The sequence below is a fragment of the Argentina anserina genome, chromosome 1 (assembly GCF_933775445.1).
Source record: "Argentina anserina chromosome 1, drPotAnse1.1, whole genome shotgun sequence".
Classification (NCBI taxonomy): Eukaryota; Viridiplantae; Streptophyta; class Magnoliopsida; order Rosales; family Rosaceae; genus Argentina; species Argentina anserina.
The window spans coordinates 19,671,641-19,687,350 of record NC_065872.1 but is presented as its reverse complement, the minus strand read 5'-3'; the positions used below and the strand labels follow the sequence as shown (position 1 = coordinate 19,687,350).

The following is a 15,710-nucleotide window of genomic DNA, read 5'->3' as shown; positions in this document are numbered from 1 at the left end:
TCGGATCAAAATCAATCATTCATAGGTCCATTCCCCCATTCCATTATGAAAGATACATTGAATGTAACAAATCAGAATTTGTCTCGTTTCATAGGTCAATTTCAACGAGACCAACATGACAGCGCACTCAATGAAAAATGGTGAAATTGGTACCGTTGGAAAGGCATAACCGTTGGAAAGGCATACGTGTTTACTTTCCAAGGACACCAACTATTTGATTTTATCCATCGTATTGAGAGAGTTATGGCTGTTTTAGCAAAGTAGGACAGTAGTGTCTGAGAATTTCCAAGTCAGTCAATTCGACAGAATACTGTGAACTGCTCCGATCGAATTAGGTTGTGATGTCACTGGAAAGCCACGGGTGTCTACTTTTCAGAACATTTTACGGTTCACTAATACCTATTGTGGCGAATAAGTTATGGTTGTTAAGTGACTAAAGAACATTATACCTGAAAATCTGATTTTCATTGCAAACTCTTGTTTTGAGTTGTTATGCAATCTTATTTCCTAAAATCTAAGTTTGGCTAGGTATAACATGTATGAACGAAGGATATATAGCGAGATTAATAATTAATCATTAGCCCAAGAATACTTTTGAGAAGCATTCACTAAATGTTGTATACGTTGTTATCTATACTCCATGATTATAGCACTAATTAGTGGGAGTTGTTTCATAGACTTCAGGTGAAATCTACCTCACATGATGCTATCAAATGTAGATGGTGTGTTGTACTCTTTTTCCATTCGTTCAAGCTTTTGTTTTTCACCCAAGATGTTTTTATTTTGCTTGACAAAGTTTTTACTGAGGCAACGTTATGTCCACCATGCAATCTAGGAATGCGACACAAGGGGGAGTGTTCCGGGAGAATTATTATTCTACCATTGTGTGTGTTTTAGCCTATTTAGGTTTCTTTATTAGAGTAGATTATGTTTTAATGTAATAGATATGAATTCCTGATTCTTCAGGATACTCAGTATGTAGTGCCTATATATATAGGCCCCATTATCAATCAATAAACGGTTCGGTTATGTTCTTCTACGTTGTTATTATTTTCGTTTAATTATCCTACATCAGATTACTATAAATTAATTAATAAGCAATGTTCATATTGTTACTAGCCCTCCTTTTTTAACTGTTTACATCGTTGACTGCAATTGTACTAGTGACTTGATATTGTCCCGACTTAGTTATCATAGAGCTGTAATCTTAAGGCATTGTCCATATCCACTTATAAATTGTGTTTTAAGAAACCCACCAATAAATTGGAATAGAACTCAATCTAAAAGTAATTAATTAACTCATGTGATTAACAAAATTCATAATCCAAACTTATTTTTTAACATATTTGAAAAGGAAACACATAGTAGATAAAAAGGGTCCAAATCAAGGGACATCTTATTTTATACCTCTCATAATAGGAAATTAAAGAGTTTTTCCCCAAACGATAAAATACATAGTAATGTCGTCTAAATGATTGTTGGGCTTATGCAATAGGCACCGATTCGATAAGCACTTCTGTCGCAAAATTCTTGAGCTCAACCCCTGCGTTTGTAAAGGCATCTTCAAACTTGTACAAAATTTCCATAACTCGCGCAAGGTTGAGAGGCCGCATTAGAAGCGGCAATGGGATTCGGGTAGGGTGGAGCCAAGCTTTGTTAATGACCTTCCATGCATCATCCACTTGCTTAGTCAATGCAAGCTTGGCTACCTCTTCTGTAACACCATATTCTTTCACGTATAATTCCACAGATGAAGCATTATGCCCTCTTTTTTGTTCAAACTACATGGAAATGAGGGCAAAATAAGATATAACTATTTTTGGGTTGCTCAATATTTTAATCTTATACATAGTTAATTAATCAATAAAGAAAAATTTGCAAATAAGAAAACTAAATGAGAATATACATGTATATTATGTACCTGATATGACATAACGTCATTTAAGAGTCTGCCGATTACAGATGAAGCGTTTACAATAGGAGGATCAGTGAGTAACCAATCCAAGGAGTCTTTTGTAGCTGCATTCCCCATTCCAACAACGGCTACGATTGCAAGTGAATACAAGGATGTAAGTGCTGCTAGGGGCATGTATTCATCCAGTTTTGGGGTGTATGCCGAGTGAAACCATCTAGTTTCTTTCATGTAACCACCGACGTGCCTTTTCATCTGAGATAATGATCATGTTTTAAATCAGTTTCTATAAAGACGTACAGATTGTTTAGAATATAAACACTTTGTATAATTGTATGCATAGTCTAATTAAGTTTTAATATGAGGGCTAGCTAGTTTTACGTACTGATTCTCTTGCATAGTAAATGCCATACAAGTTTCCCTCTCTTGCAAGATATTCTTCGAGTTCTGTGTAGACATCTAACAGCGTCTGATAACAGACTTTCATATAGTTTGGTAATTGATTTTTGGCAGATATATCCCACCTGATAAATATAGACATATAAAGAAGTAAGTGTTTTGATGAAAGAATTTATTAAGCATGTATGACGTATATATTTAACCAAAATATATACTATCAAATATAATAGCGTGCAAAATTAATATTGTACGTGAAAGAAACATCATGCATGTAGATAAAGTGATGAAGATTGTTTGAAGAACCTCTGAATAGCTTCATTAAAGAGCTCTAGTTCTTCAAATGTGCCATGAGCATCATACATGTCATCAATTACGGCTACCATGTAAATGAATTTACTTAATGTCCTCCTAGGAAAGTAGTATTTCGGCTCAAAATAAACTCCCAAGGCACTTAAGTAACACTCAACCACCCTATCTCTAGCAAAAGATAAGTGCTTCATGAAGTCCACATCCTTCCACCACCTGATCATTACCAAAGTACATAATCCAGTTAGTATTATCATAACTCGATTGTTTCTTAACTTTTAAAGTATGTACAGTCACGATATATTCTTTAATGTATACGTAGGCAGCCACTGGCAGTGGGTTGCAGTTAGAAAAACTAACCTTGTAATTTCAAACAGTTCTTTTTGATAGAGTTGCTGCAATAGGTTGAAATCCAGTTTGGCAAAACATAAGAGAGTTTCATTATGAGAATCATCTTCCTGGTAGATAGACAAGTAATGCCTCACTTCCATCCTTGGTATTCCCTTCCAAAGTGGCTGATACAAGGCGTGAGTTACTTGTTTCAAAAGTGGGGAGCTTAAATCTCGACGTGTTGCAGACTTGAGATGAGTTGTGGTGAAGGTTAATGCCTGGTCAAGTATATCATCACCTTTTATCCGAAGATGCGTAGCTTCATATAAACTTAGTAGTCCTTTTGTATCACTGATAAGTGATTCCTTGAATATCCCATCATTGTCCTTCAAATTGCTGAAGTACTTGTCTGTTTCACCAGCCATATATTCAATTGATTATTCGGTCAAGTAAGAAAATGAACTAGAAGAGCTTACTAGACAAGCTCATGATGATCGACATACCACATGAAACATTGTGCCCTTGTTGTCTAAGCAATCGGAAACGAAGAGCAACTGCATAAAGGTCAGAATTATTTTGATGAAGATCATCATGTGGGACATTGTCCTTGTCAAATATTTGTTGCAAAATTTCACAAATCTCATCCTCGAAATGGTAGGACACGCCTAAGCGTTGAAGGTTAATAACTTTTACGTACGTCGTCCGATTAGAACGCGTCACATATCCACGAACTCGTATCGACGAGCTCTACAACTTTCGTGAAGGAAGTTTTTGAAACCGAGCGAATGAACAAAAGTCGATATAATCGTTCGGAAACGTAACGTTTTTCGAATCAAACGTTCCGATAACGTTTCCGTTTCCGTTCCGTAAAGTTGCAAACAATTATATTCATTTAAACTGAAATTTATAACTTTATAGAATTCAAATTAAATCAAATAATGTATTGAAATTTAGGGTTATTACACGTCACGTCCCCTATAGGCACCTTTCATAGCAACTGAAGACAAGTCTTCAGCAGCACCTTCCTCCACTAGAGTTTCTTTGACTATCACAGTTGGAAATTCAGAGGTTTGTCAGGAAAGTCTCTGAAGCAACTTTTATCACTCTTGATATCTGAACTAAAAAGCTTCAACTTCTGCAGTAAGGTTGGCTCCCTTTGGCAGAAGAAAGGGTCATCAGATGGATCTTTCTCACTTGATCAATTCCTCTTTGCAAACCGGTCCTTCTGATCATATCTGCCTCTCTTAGCAAACTTGTTTTGTGATATAAGATTGTTTTAAATGAACAATTCTCCACTGTTTCATTCCCTTGTTTTTCTTAATCTGAGAGGTAGTGAGATGGTACCTCAGCAACTTCAACTCCCATCTCAGCCTGCATTTTAAGAATCTCCTTGAGTTGCTGCAACAAAAGCTTCTCAATATTTACTGGATTTAATATACTTTTCTTCATGGCAACAAAAGGCAGATAAAAGATAAACAAAGGCCCACGAATCAGAAAACATACATAGATTCACACCAATGAGAAATTGAACTGAGCATAAATTGAATGGACTAAATGTACAGTTACACACGTAGATCCACCCTTACCAAAATTAGATGTATCAGATTTTAACTCAAGGTGGTAGAGATGTGCAACACAGTACAACTCCTTATAAATCAAGCGTATTCAGGTTGAATTTGTTTGATTGAAATGAGATATATATTATATAGACAAAACTTAGCAAGAGATGGGTAATAGTAGAGCACCAATCTATAATAACTATGTCCGAACATATCCTGATTTAGTAGCCATAGTTTGATTAGGAAGGTAGGTGCCCTCCTTGGAAGCCCAACGCTCAACCTATTGTCGCAGCTATAAAACACTGTTTAGAGTTGCCAAATGTACTGAAAAATTAAAATGAAAAGTAAACCTTTGTTGTAGGAGAATCATCTCATATACATACTTAGTATATTTTGTCCTAATTAGTGTAGTCTAACTAGTTAAGGAATGTTATCTTGTCCCTGATTCATCAGGATCATTGATGTAATGCCTATTTATAAGGCATTACATCAATGACTTGGAAGGACGACAAGTGTTACAAGAAGCAGAGTTCCACCACACTCTAACTTTTGATTCATGATTTGGAATTAATCTAACTCATACTAACTTTTACTTAATCATTAACTCTTTACTAACTTATTCTTTGAGATCCTATATCCAGTTTTCTAATTATCTTTTTTTTATGCGATGCAGTCTAAGAGTGGAGTGAACATGCATTGAGTTTTGATATAGCAAGGAGGCACGAATTTTGAGGTGTACAACTCCAAGTGGCGTCACCTAAAACTTGAAAAGAAGTGGAAGATTATAGGCTAAAGAACTATAAAAGTTAAGCGCTGCCTGGGAAGTAACCCATTTTCAACTGTACTAGTGGAGGAGTCGTCTACATGAGTTTGAATTTTCTAATCCCTTCACTTTTATGGTTGAATTGTATATGTTTGGATTTGTGAACTTGTTTTATGCTTACGAATTACATTCTTACTTTTGAGCTTACATTGAGGACAATGTAATTTTCTAAGTGTGGAGTAGGTTTACAAGACTGATTTGTGTTTGTTTGTTTATGTTTAAAAAAGTTAGAACAAAAATGTGTTTGCTTTATTGAGTCTGTAATAACCCTACTTTTCAAACAATATTTTGGTTTGATATGAATTCTATACAGTTGTCAAATGCAAGTAAAATAAATTTGATTGTTTGCGATTTTACGAAACGGAAACGTTCTCGAAACGTTTATTTTGAAAAACGTTACGTTTCCGAACGTATATATATATAAATCGACTTTTATTCCGTCCCTCATTTGCGAAAACTTCCTTCACGAAAGTTGTAGGGCTCGTCAATATGAATTCAAGGACATGTGACGCGTTCTAATCGGACGTTGTACATAAAAGTTATTAACGATAGAAGTTAGTTTCCGATTTGGAAAAGGGTATAAAAGGAAATTAATCAGAATAGGGTTTCCATTTTCAGAAACCCTATTCTCTCTCCTAAACCCGCGCCTCCCTCCTTCTCTCTCACCCTCCCGAGTCTCCTTCCCTTCGAAAACTCCATCGCCGGCGATCTCTACATCCAGGCGGTCGTGTTCATCACCGCTGCTCTCTACGGCATCGCAAGGCCCTCCGCACCAAATCCCGAGCTCGCGCCGCTCTGTCTCGCCGCCGAGAGTCTCCGCTCTCCCCGAGCCTTCCTCTGCATCACGTCACGATCTCCGCCTCCAAGCTGTCGTGTTCCTCACAACCGGTCCCTCGAGCACCGTGTGATCTCCACAACAACCCTCAAGCTCACCACTGCTCGAATCGACATCGTCGGTTTCTCACGCATCACCGACGACAAATCGAAACTTCCGCCGTTCGATTTAGGTAAAAAATGATGTAATTGAATTGTTGTGTGTGATTGTTTGATGTTTGGGATTGATTTGGAAGAATTCTGGATCGATTGGAGAATGTTGGAGGAGAATCGGAGGTGTAGGTGGAGAGGGGAGCACCGCCACCTTAGGCGGCGCGTGCGAGTGCGTGAGGAGGTTTGGAGGTGGCCTTGGGCCGTACAGGGGCGGACGAGAAGGAGAGGGGGAGAAATGGGGTGGCGGTGGCGTGCTACGCGCCGGCCTTAGGCTCGGCGCGTGGGCCCCACGCGCTGCCACAGTAAGTGGCGCGTGAGCTCCACGCGTGGCCTGCCGGAGGTGGCGCGTGTACCCCACGCACCGCCACGTGCGGCGGCACGTGAAACAGTGTTTCCGAAGAGTAATTTTATAATTTATTTTTACGTGCGGTAGATGTAAAAGTGATTTACGTACGGTAAATGTAACTTTATTTTACATACGGTAAATGTAAATATAAATTACTTTCATTAAATGTAAAAAGTAATTTCAGAAGGGTAAATCAGTAATTAATATTTACTGAGACAGTATGTCCTTTTGAATAGTATTTATACGTACATAAATACATAAACAATATGTACTTGTACAGGAATACGTAATGGATGAGTATTTGTGCAGTAATACATGAATAGTAAATACGTGAATAGTACTCAGTGAATAGTACTTAGTGAACAGTGATTCGTAAAACTAGAAATTGCTGAACAGTAACAGATTATTACTGTTTCGGCATTTAAAGGTTTACGAAACGTTTCTAAATTCTTTTTTATCTTTTCAAGGTGATCGATAAATCAAGGAAATGAATTATCTTCGGGAATTGTGGAGTTACGCTCGAGTTGATAAGGTGAGTAAAATCTCACATATTTATGAATCTACCCTTGCGGTGATTTCAAGATTTTTGCAAGAGATTTAAATATTGAAATACGACATGTATACGATATAGTGGATTACATATATATTGTATAAATGGTAATAAGTACATATATATATAGTTTGCTATATTATATACTGTTATGAATTCAATTGAAATTGGTCATTTCGATGACGAGCATGTGATTTAATTTGTACAATATGAGGTGTGATTATTGTACGTGATTTCAATATGGAGTTTGTTAAACGTTTTGTCTTCGGACGTGTTTATGAATTATGACATGTATATGATATAGTGGATTATATATATATTGTATAAATGGTAAATAAGTACATATATATATAGTTTACAATATAATGTACTGTTATGATTTTATCGTGATGATGTCATTTCGATGACAAGATTTGTATCGAGCATGTGATTTTGATTTGTACAATATGATGTGAGATTATTGTACGTGATTTTAACATGGAGATTGTTAAAATGTTGATTTGTCTTCGGACTTGATTTTTGGTACAATATGATGTGAGATTATTGTACGTGTTTGGCAAGTCGGAACCTAGCCTTTGGCCGGGCGAAAGTTACGATACAGTTAGAGCTCTAGTCTGTCTGCCGGAGTACTGTATGTGAGGTAACGGGTGGTTATCTGCTCATGAGTACTCATATTGTTTTGATGTTGGGTAGCGGGTGGTTGCCCAATATCGGCGGTGTACTACGTGAGGGGTAACAAATGTGTACCAGCGTTCATTAGTACCCGTATTATAAATGTATTTGGGTAACCAGAAGGGTTCCCGATTTCTCATGAGCACTTTCTTTTCATATGTTTTTTTTGGGACAACCAGATGGGCCGTCCATTAACTCATGAGTGCATTTATATTTATTGATTTGTAGAATTTCGTATATTTTGATATGCGAGTTATATTTTCATTTTACTCATACGAGCTATAAGCTTACCGGGTTTGTGTTTACAATCCCGGTGCACTAATTCGATGGTGTAGGGGATAATTCCGCAGGTGTTGATTGGTGGAGATTGAGTGACGAATCCGGAGACTCGAAGTCGTTCGTATTCTGCTTCTGGTGAGGTTTCTAGCGTGGACTTGTGTGAGAGAATTGGTGTGGATTTATTTGTGAGTTTTGTGAGAGATTGTGAGGATTATTACATTTCCCTCTTATGTAATGTTGAATTATAATTTGGGTTGTAATAATTGGTTTTTCTGAGTTGTATTGAGAACTTAGTAATGATCCGCTGTGGCATTTTAAATTATTTTGATTTCATTGAAATTGTTTAGTGTTTAACGACTTTGAAATTTTGAGTTTTTAAGCTCGAAATTTTGGGGTTGTTACAGAGTCAGTTGAGTCTTAGGATGCTCCTAAAGTCTAGGATGATTATGTCTCTAAATGCATATATGATGGGTTTGCATTCCATAAGAATTAAATTGTGAGTTTCATTGATAATGTGAACTTTGAACCTTAGTTGAACCTCATTTGAGCCTACATTGAGCTTCTTATTCATTACCTATATTATTTTCATGATTAGTATAGTAACTTATACCTTGTCCTATAGACTTGGCAGAACTCTTTTTGAGATGATGTAGTGATGATATATGAAATAAGTGTAGGGTGGAAGATATATGAAAAAGATCAAAACCTTTTAACCAAAGTGACGAAAAAAAATTAAAGAAATTGAAAAAAAATGAGATCGAAAAAACAAATGTTATATTATCTCCTGCTTGTGATTTTTGAGTTGTAATTGAAGGTCTAAAAATGTTCATTTGACCTTTGTACATTTTCACTTTGTATATAAAATGCTGACTGAGACAATCATTTAGAGGCAATAGTGTTTTTATAGAATTTTTATTTTGTTTTGCTAAGGGATTAGCAAAACCAAGTGTGGAGTACTTGATAGGAGCACTTTGTGCGACGTTCTTAACATGTTTTTACCTCTAGTTGTACTTTGCTTAGCTCTTAGTATTCAGTCATTTAGTCGAGTTAGGAGTCTATGGTGACGTTGGTTACACTTTGGTGTTATAACAGGTTGAAAACACAGAAATTGTCGGGAGTCCTATTTAAAGTAGGATTTCTTGTGAAACTAGGAAACCTAGTTAAATTAGGAATCTTCATTAATCGGCATTTCGATAACATTTGTGATATATTGAGAATCCTACTTGCATTAGGATCCTTTTTAGATTAGGAAACGTATCATTTGGAAAAATCCTACTTGAATTGAAACTTTTATTCCGTAATTTACTTGTTTTTATTCTTGTCTTTTATTATTTTCAGATTTTAAAGAAGAGATTGTGTAGCTAGAATGAATAAAAAATAGAGGAAAAGAAGGAAAAGAGGAAAATAAAGAAAGAATGAGACACCTAAAAAGGATAAAAACAAGGAATTTATCAAACGAGAATGCACCCACCAATGACAAAAATAAGTGAAAGAAAAAGAGAGAAAACAAAAGGAAAAGAATAAAAAGAGATAATGCAAGAGAAAAAGAAGAAGACACCTAAAAATGAGAAAAAAAAGGAATTTATCGAAGGAGATTGCACCCACTAATGACAAAAATAAGTGAAAGAAAAAGAAAGAGAATAAAAAGAGATAATGCAAGAGAGAAAGAATGAGACACCAAAAAAGTTGAAAAAAAAAGGAATTTATCAAAGGAGACTGCACCCACCAATAACAAAAATAAGTGAAAGAAATTGAGGAGAAAAAGTTCAAGCTATAATATTCAAGGAGCCAAAACTCATCTATAAATAACACATCATTCACAAAGAAAAATCATCACTTCTCCTTAGCATTCAAGAGCTAAAACTCTACCAAAACACCAACATAAACTTTCCTCACAAATCAGTCAAGCCGTCCACCCCAAAACCATCATCATCTACACTGAGTTTCACCTATTGCAGCCGTACCTCTAAGATTCCTACAACGTGTGATTCTCGCAACTTATCTCCATGGTTTCGTTTATTTGTGTTAATCTACAATTCTTTGTCTATGAAGATTGTAAGTTTATGTGGAAGTATTGGTTTTGTATTTCTTTTAGAATTTTCAGATTTTATTTGATATGTTTTTAAGACTATGCCGAATCTATGTTCTTATAATTATTGAAGTTTGTATTTCTATTGTTGTGTTATACTCTTCTTTTACTTGCTTTTAGATAATTTTCAAATATGTGCATACAAATTTAGTGCGCGAATGTAGTCCCTAAGATTGTATTTCAGTGCTATCTTCATCATCCATATTGACACAAATCGAATCATGCCCTTAGTAGGTTCGGTTTGTGTTAATTAAAGTGGGAAATTTTGGAAATTTACATGTACCCCATGGTGAGTGACGTCACCGTGAGGCATGTCTCCAATAAAGATTCGGTGCTTAAATGTAATCTTGTTTGATTTCTACCCTAAGTGTTGTTAAACTTGATTGCATGTAATTTAGGTGAGCCCTATGTCAACCTAAACATCAATAGAAATCTTCAATGAGTAGATGTTCCCCTAAAGCTCTAATTGTATTGGTCTCTAAAAGTATGTAATCAGATGAATTAGAAGGCATGATAGAACCAAACTTGTAATTATGTGGTTCATTGGTGAATTTGGTTTAGTTTGGTAAAGAGAAGTCGATCATGTAAATAGTAATGTATGTTTTATTTTATTAGTTAATAAATCTCAAACCCCCCATTAATTGTTAACACTAAAAGTTTAGAGTTCCTTTCAATTCTTCGGACTGAACGATCCCTGCTTATTCTATACTAACGATGATATTTAACATGGTTTATTATAGACGTCTTAGAACGCTCTATCACCAAGTCAAGTAAGCCATGCCATGCCTATGTCATTAGGTTATAACGCTTACTTCATGGACTTAAACAGTTCGGTAGAATGTGGTATACATGTTTGAGCGAATACTTGATTGGGAATGGATACAAGAACGATAAACTGTGCCCTTACGTGTTTATCAAACGCAATAATTCTGGTTTTGCTATAGTAGTTGTCTATGTCGATGACATGAACATAATTGGATCTCTTAATAAGATTGGTAAGACGATAAGCTACTGGAAAGTAGAGATGATTGATATGGGAAAGACTCGGTTTTGCTTAGGTTTGGAAATTGAACATAGAGTTGGTGGAATCCTTGTACACCGATCTGCATACGTCCAAAAGATGCTCAGGCGATTATGTATGGACAAAGTTATGCACCCGTGTAGTATTCCCATGGTCATAAGAAGTCTGGATACCGAGAAAGATCCATTCCGTCCGAAAGATGACGATGAAGAGATACTTGGTCCTGAATATCCATATTTGAGCGTTATAGGAGCTTTACTTTATCTAGCTCAATGTACTCGTCGAGTCATTGCATTCTCATTGAACTTGTTGGCAAGGTTTAGTTCTGCACCAACTATGCATCATTGGACTGGTATCAAGAACATCTTTAGGTACTTGAAAGGATCCATTGATATGGGGTTGTATTATCAGTATTCCGACAAGGAAAGTCCTACTCTGGCAAGAATTGATGGTGAAGATCGACACAACATCGCCGCCATTCTCTCCCGAAAAACTGGACATGGCCCTGCCGCCGCCGCCGCCGCCAGTGTTGCTGCCAGTGCTGGTTCTCAGCATTTGAATGGAAATTCTTCCTTCCCTACAACTTCTAGTGATGAGTTGGTAAGATTTGCTGATGTTGGATACCTTTCGGATCCACACAAAAGACGTTCCCAAACTGGTTATATTTTTACCATGGGTAATACGGCGATTTCTTGGATATCAACCAAGTAAACCCTTTTTGCTACTCCCTCGAATCAATCTGATATTATAGCATTGCATCCAGTCAAAGAGTGTATTTGGCTTCGAGCAATCATTACTCGTATTCAAGAGGCTAGTGATTTAAGTTCTACTACAATTGAACCTACATGTCTTTACGAAGATAATGCCGCTTGCATTGAGCAGATGAAGTTAAGTTACATTAAGGGTGATAACACAAAGCATATTTCACCAAAGTTCTTTTGTAATTAGCAACAATAAGAAATGTCGAATATCCAAGTTAATCACATTCGTTCTGAGGATAATGTGGCAGATTTGTTCACTAAGTCTCTTCCAAAATCTACATTTGTGAAGCATGTGAGGCGCATTGGCTTGCGTCGTCTATCAGAGCTCCAAGATTGAGTTAAAGATCAGGGGGAGCGGTTTTGTAGACATCAGGGGGAGTCTACGTCACATGCATTGACCATTTGTAGTTAGTGCGTTGTGCTTTTTTTCTCTTTCGACCAAATATTTTTATTTTACCGAAGAGGTTTTTGTTTTGCTTGCAAGGTTTTTACTAAGACAACAGTGTTGCACTATATCACATAGGATCGTGATACAAGGGGGAGTGTTGTAGGAGAATCATCTCCTATACATACTTGGTGTATCTTGTCCTAATTAGTATAGCCTAGCTAGTTAATGAATATTATCTTATTCCTGATTCATCAAGATCTTTGATGTAATGCCTATATTTAAGGCTATATGTATATCAATAAAATTACAGTTATTCTATCGAATTCATTCTACTCCCCCTCCATATGGGGCTAATCTCTTTTTTATAATAAGAAACAGGTTTTTATCAGAAAATAAAGCAAACTAAAATCAAGGAAACCGCAAATGCATATGAATAAGAAGGCTAGTTACTATAAACCGTACAGAGATGGGGCGAAAACTAGGTTATCATACTAAAGCAGCGACGTAACCTCTCTATTTACAAAAAGTATTTATTTCTAGAGCATGACCATCATTCTAAACCCACCAAAATCCTAGACAACATTTATTAATGCTTGCATCACAACCTCTAGTATCAATGAGATGGTTAAAGCCGTTAAAACACATGATCTAATAACAATTGCCCAACATACTTTGAACTCCAACTCAGCCATGAAAGAAATAGAATAGTTTTCTTTCTTCCACCAGTTTAACCCTACTTCATGTCACCTTAACAAATGTACTTCGTCGCTTGTAAAATCCTGATCAGAATACCCAGCTACATAAACTACCTTCAATCTTGATGATAGATAAACACCATGACCAGATAATAGTCCAAATATATAAGAGTTAGATATGAGAAATTCTTGAAACAAAACACTCATTATATGGAAATATATGAGAATATATTATCATAATTACGAATTACAAAAGCAATTACACATTGCGGTTATTAAAAGGAAAAAAAGAAGCATAGACTTCGGTTAATAGTTTGAATGACTAGAAATCCGTTTATTTCAAAGTTTATGTGACTAATGTTACTTAGTCGATACATTTTTAATTAGTTCATGGTCAAGATCTCAATACAATTGTTGGCATTAATCTGTAAAATTTTCATCTAGTTCAAGTAAACGAAATATGAGAATGTTTTGATGCAAATATGGTTTGATACCTAAAAGTTACATGATATGCAATGTATCACCATGTAATGCACTCTATATTCTACCAGTTTAAAATATGGTAATGTTTTCACAAAGCTCGAATTGAACTAACGCTAGAAAGATTAGGGGGAGTGGCAGAGATATAACAGGTTTCACATGTATGGCCTTGTCCTCTCAGCCATGATGTTCTGTCTGCCACCCAATTTTACCTCTAATGACATTAAAATGTAGCTGAGCATTAGGCTCCCACAACCCTTGGCAACGCCCCCCCCTGCACGGCCTCTTCATGAACTCTAGCCTCTTTGGCTTTAATTTTTGACACCAACAATCCTTTTTGGGTATACCTAGGTAACACCTGTTACGACCCGAATCTTTTACGATTCGTGGCGATAATAGTTTTATCTTTTACTCAAAGCGAGAGTCGTACTAAGTGTGACGACTCTAAAAGTTGACTTTTCGATGCGTAAATTTTTCGAGAAAACTTTCTTCACGAAAGTCGTGGAACTCGTCGATACGAATTCGTAAACATGCGGCACGCCTAAATCGGAGTTCGTATGGAAAAGTTACGAATCAGATTAAAGTTTGGGCCTTTTTAGAATTTAGTATAAATAGGGGTGAAAAAAAAAGGAGATTCGAAAATCGGTTTTGCGCCACTGTTCATGGCGAAAAATCCGATTTTCTTCTCCGGCTGCGATCTCCGCCGTCCGGCCACGGATTGGAACGCCACCAGTCCCGTTAGCTTCGTCTCGCCATTTCCAGTCGATCTGTATCGGTCTCACGCCTCGCCGACCGCCGTGCACGGTGCTGCAATGGCCGCCAGTTTCGGCAGAAGTCAACGCCGCCGTGCGGCTGTTTTCCGGCGACTCCGGAGCTCGGGATTGCTACGAGTCAACGTGATCCTCCATTCTTGGCATGATTCAGTCGGAGTTGGGCGATGAATCGGGCTAGATCGTGATCTTGAAATCAGTGCACTATTCCGATCTTCTTCTGCGTTTTCCGGCCACTTCCCGGCCGATAGGGGCTCCGATGCGGTCATGAAAAAGGTTTGTTTTCTTGTGATCTATAACTTTCATGTTGAAGTCGAGTTGTTTTGGAGTGATTGGTGAGGGGTGGTGCGTGTGGCCCATGCGCAGCCACTGTCGCGGCGCGTGGTGTCTTGTTTGGGGCAGTAGGTTGCTCTTTTGAGTAGCATTCGTCGATACGAACTCATCGACATATTAATCGACGTATTCGATTGTCGTATGTTGTGGGTAATCTAAATTATCGTATATAGGATAAATGTGATTGTTGTGATTGTGGTATGCTTGGTGTATGATGATTATGGTGATGGTTGTGTATGTAGGATGTGTTGATGTGTGTGATACAGATCGGATTGGTTATGAGGTTTACATGGTTCTGGTAAGTGTTGTAGGTTGGTGGTAAATGTGAGAGTTTGTGATATAACATTTACCCTCGATAGTTGTTGGTGGTGAGGTCTGGTTGTTATGATGAATAATGAATTACGAATGGCTAGATCCATTGTAAAGGGTACGTAGGCAGAACAATCAAGGTTTGGGTGCAGCCACAATTATTTTAGATTAGATTTCGGTTTGCTCGTTTTAAATTTTGTTTTTAGTGCGTAATTAGGTTAGTTTTGGGATGGGTCGTCTCAACACCGACCCTTGTATTTGGATCTTTGGTGTATATGTATAATATAGCATACCAAAATCACTCGTAATGATGTTTAATGGTTCAAAACTCTTAAGTAAACGTTATACAGCCATTCGGGTACTACTTTATTGCACTTTTCGAGCATTACATTGTGATGACTATTGCATGTCGATCGAGATAATTGTGAAACATCTTGTACCATATTTTCATTCTTTGACAGGATTAGCAGAGGTGACAATTAAGCGGTTATAGCTTATAGCTCGGGCTATTATTATGGATTATAATTTGCCTGCATGAAGCTATACTTAAGAATGAAATGATCCTGGGAATACTAGGTCTCAAAAGTGATGACCGGCATTGATGATGTTGTTCATCGGTTGGTTAAAGGTAATAAGGATGTTAATCTAATGCCTATAAGTATCCCATGAATCAGTCGAAGTCATGAGAATACATGTTTCAT

General features: G+C 36.9%; 1 protein-coding gene across 1 annotated transcript; it reads right to left on the bottom strand.

Moving 5' to 3' along the window:
* Positions 1 to 1,304: 1,304 nt before the first annotated feature.
* Positions 1,305 to 4,180, bottom strand: LOC126803581 ((-)-germacrene D synthase-like). Its single transcript, XM_050531369.1, has 8 exons — positions 4,165 to 4,180; positions 3,933 to 3,992; positions 3,451 to 3,633; positions 2,978 to 3,356; positions 2,615 to 2,833; positions 2,298 to 2,436; positions 1,922 to 2,167; positions 1,305 to 1,781 (listed from the first exon to the last, which is right to left on the bottom strand). The coding sequence occupies exons 1-8, from the start codon at positions 4,178 to 4,180 to the stop codon at positions 1,485 to 1,487; spliced, it is 1,539 nt and encodes a 512-aa protein (XP_050387326.1). The 3' UTR covers positions 1,305 to 1,484.
* Between the last annotated feature and the right edge of the window lie 11,530 nt (positions 4,181 to 15,710).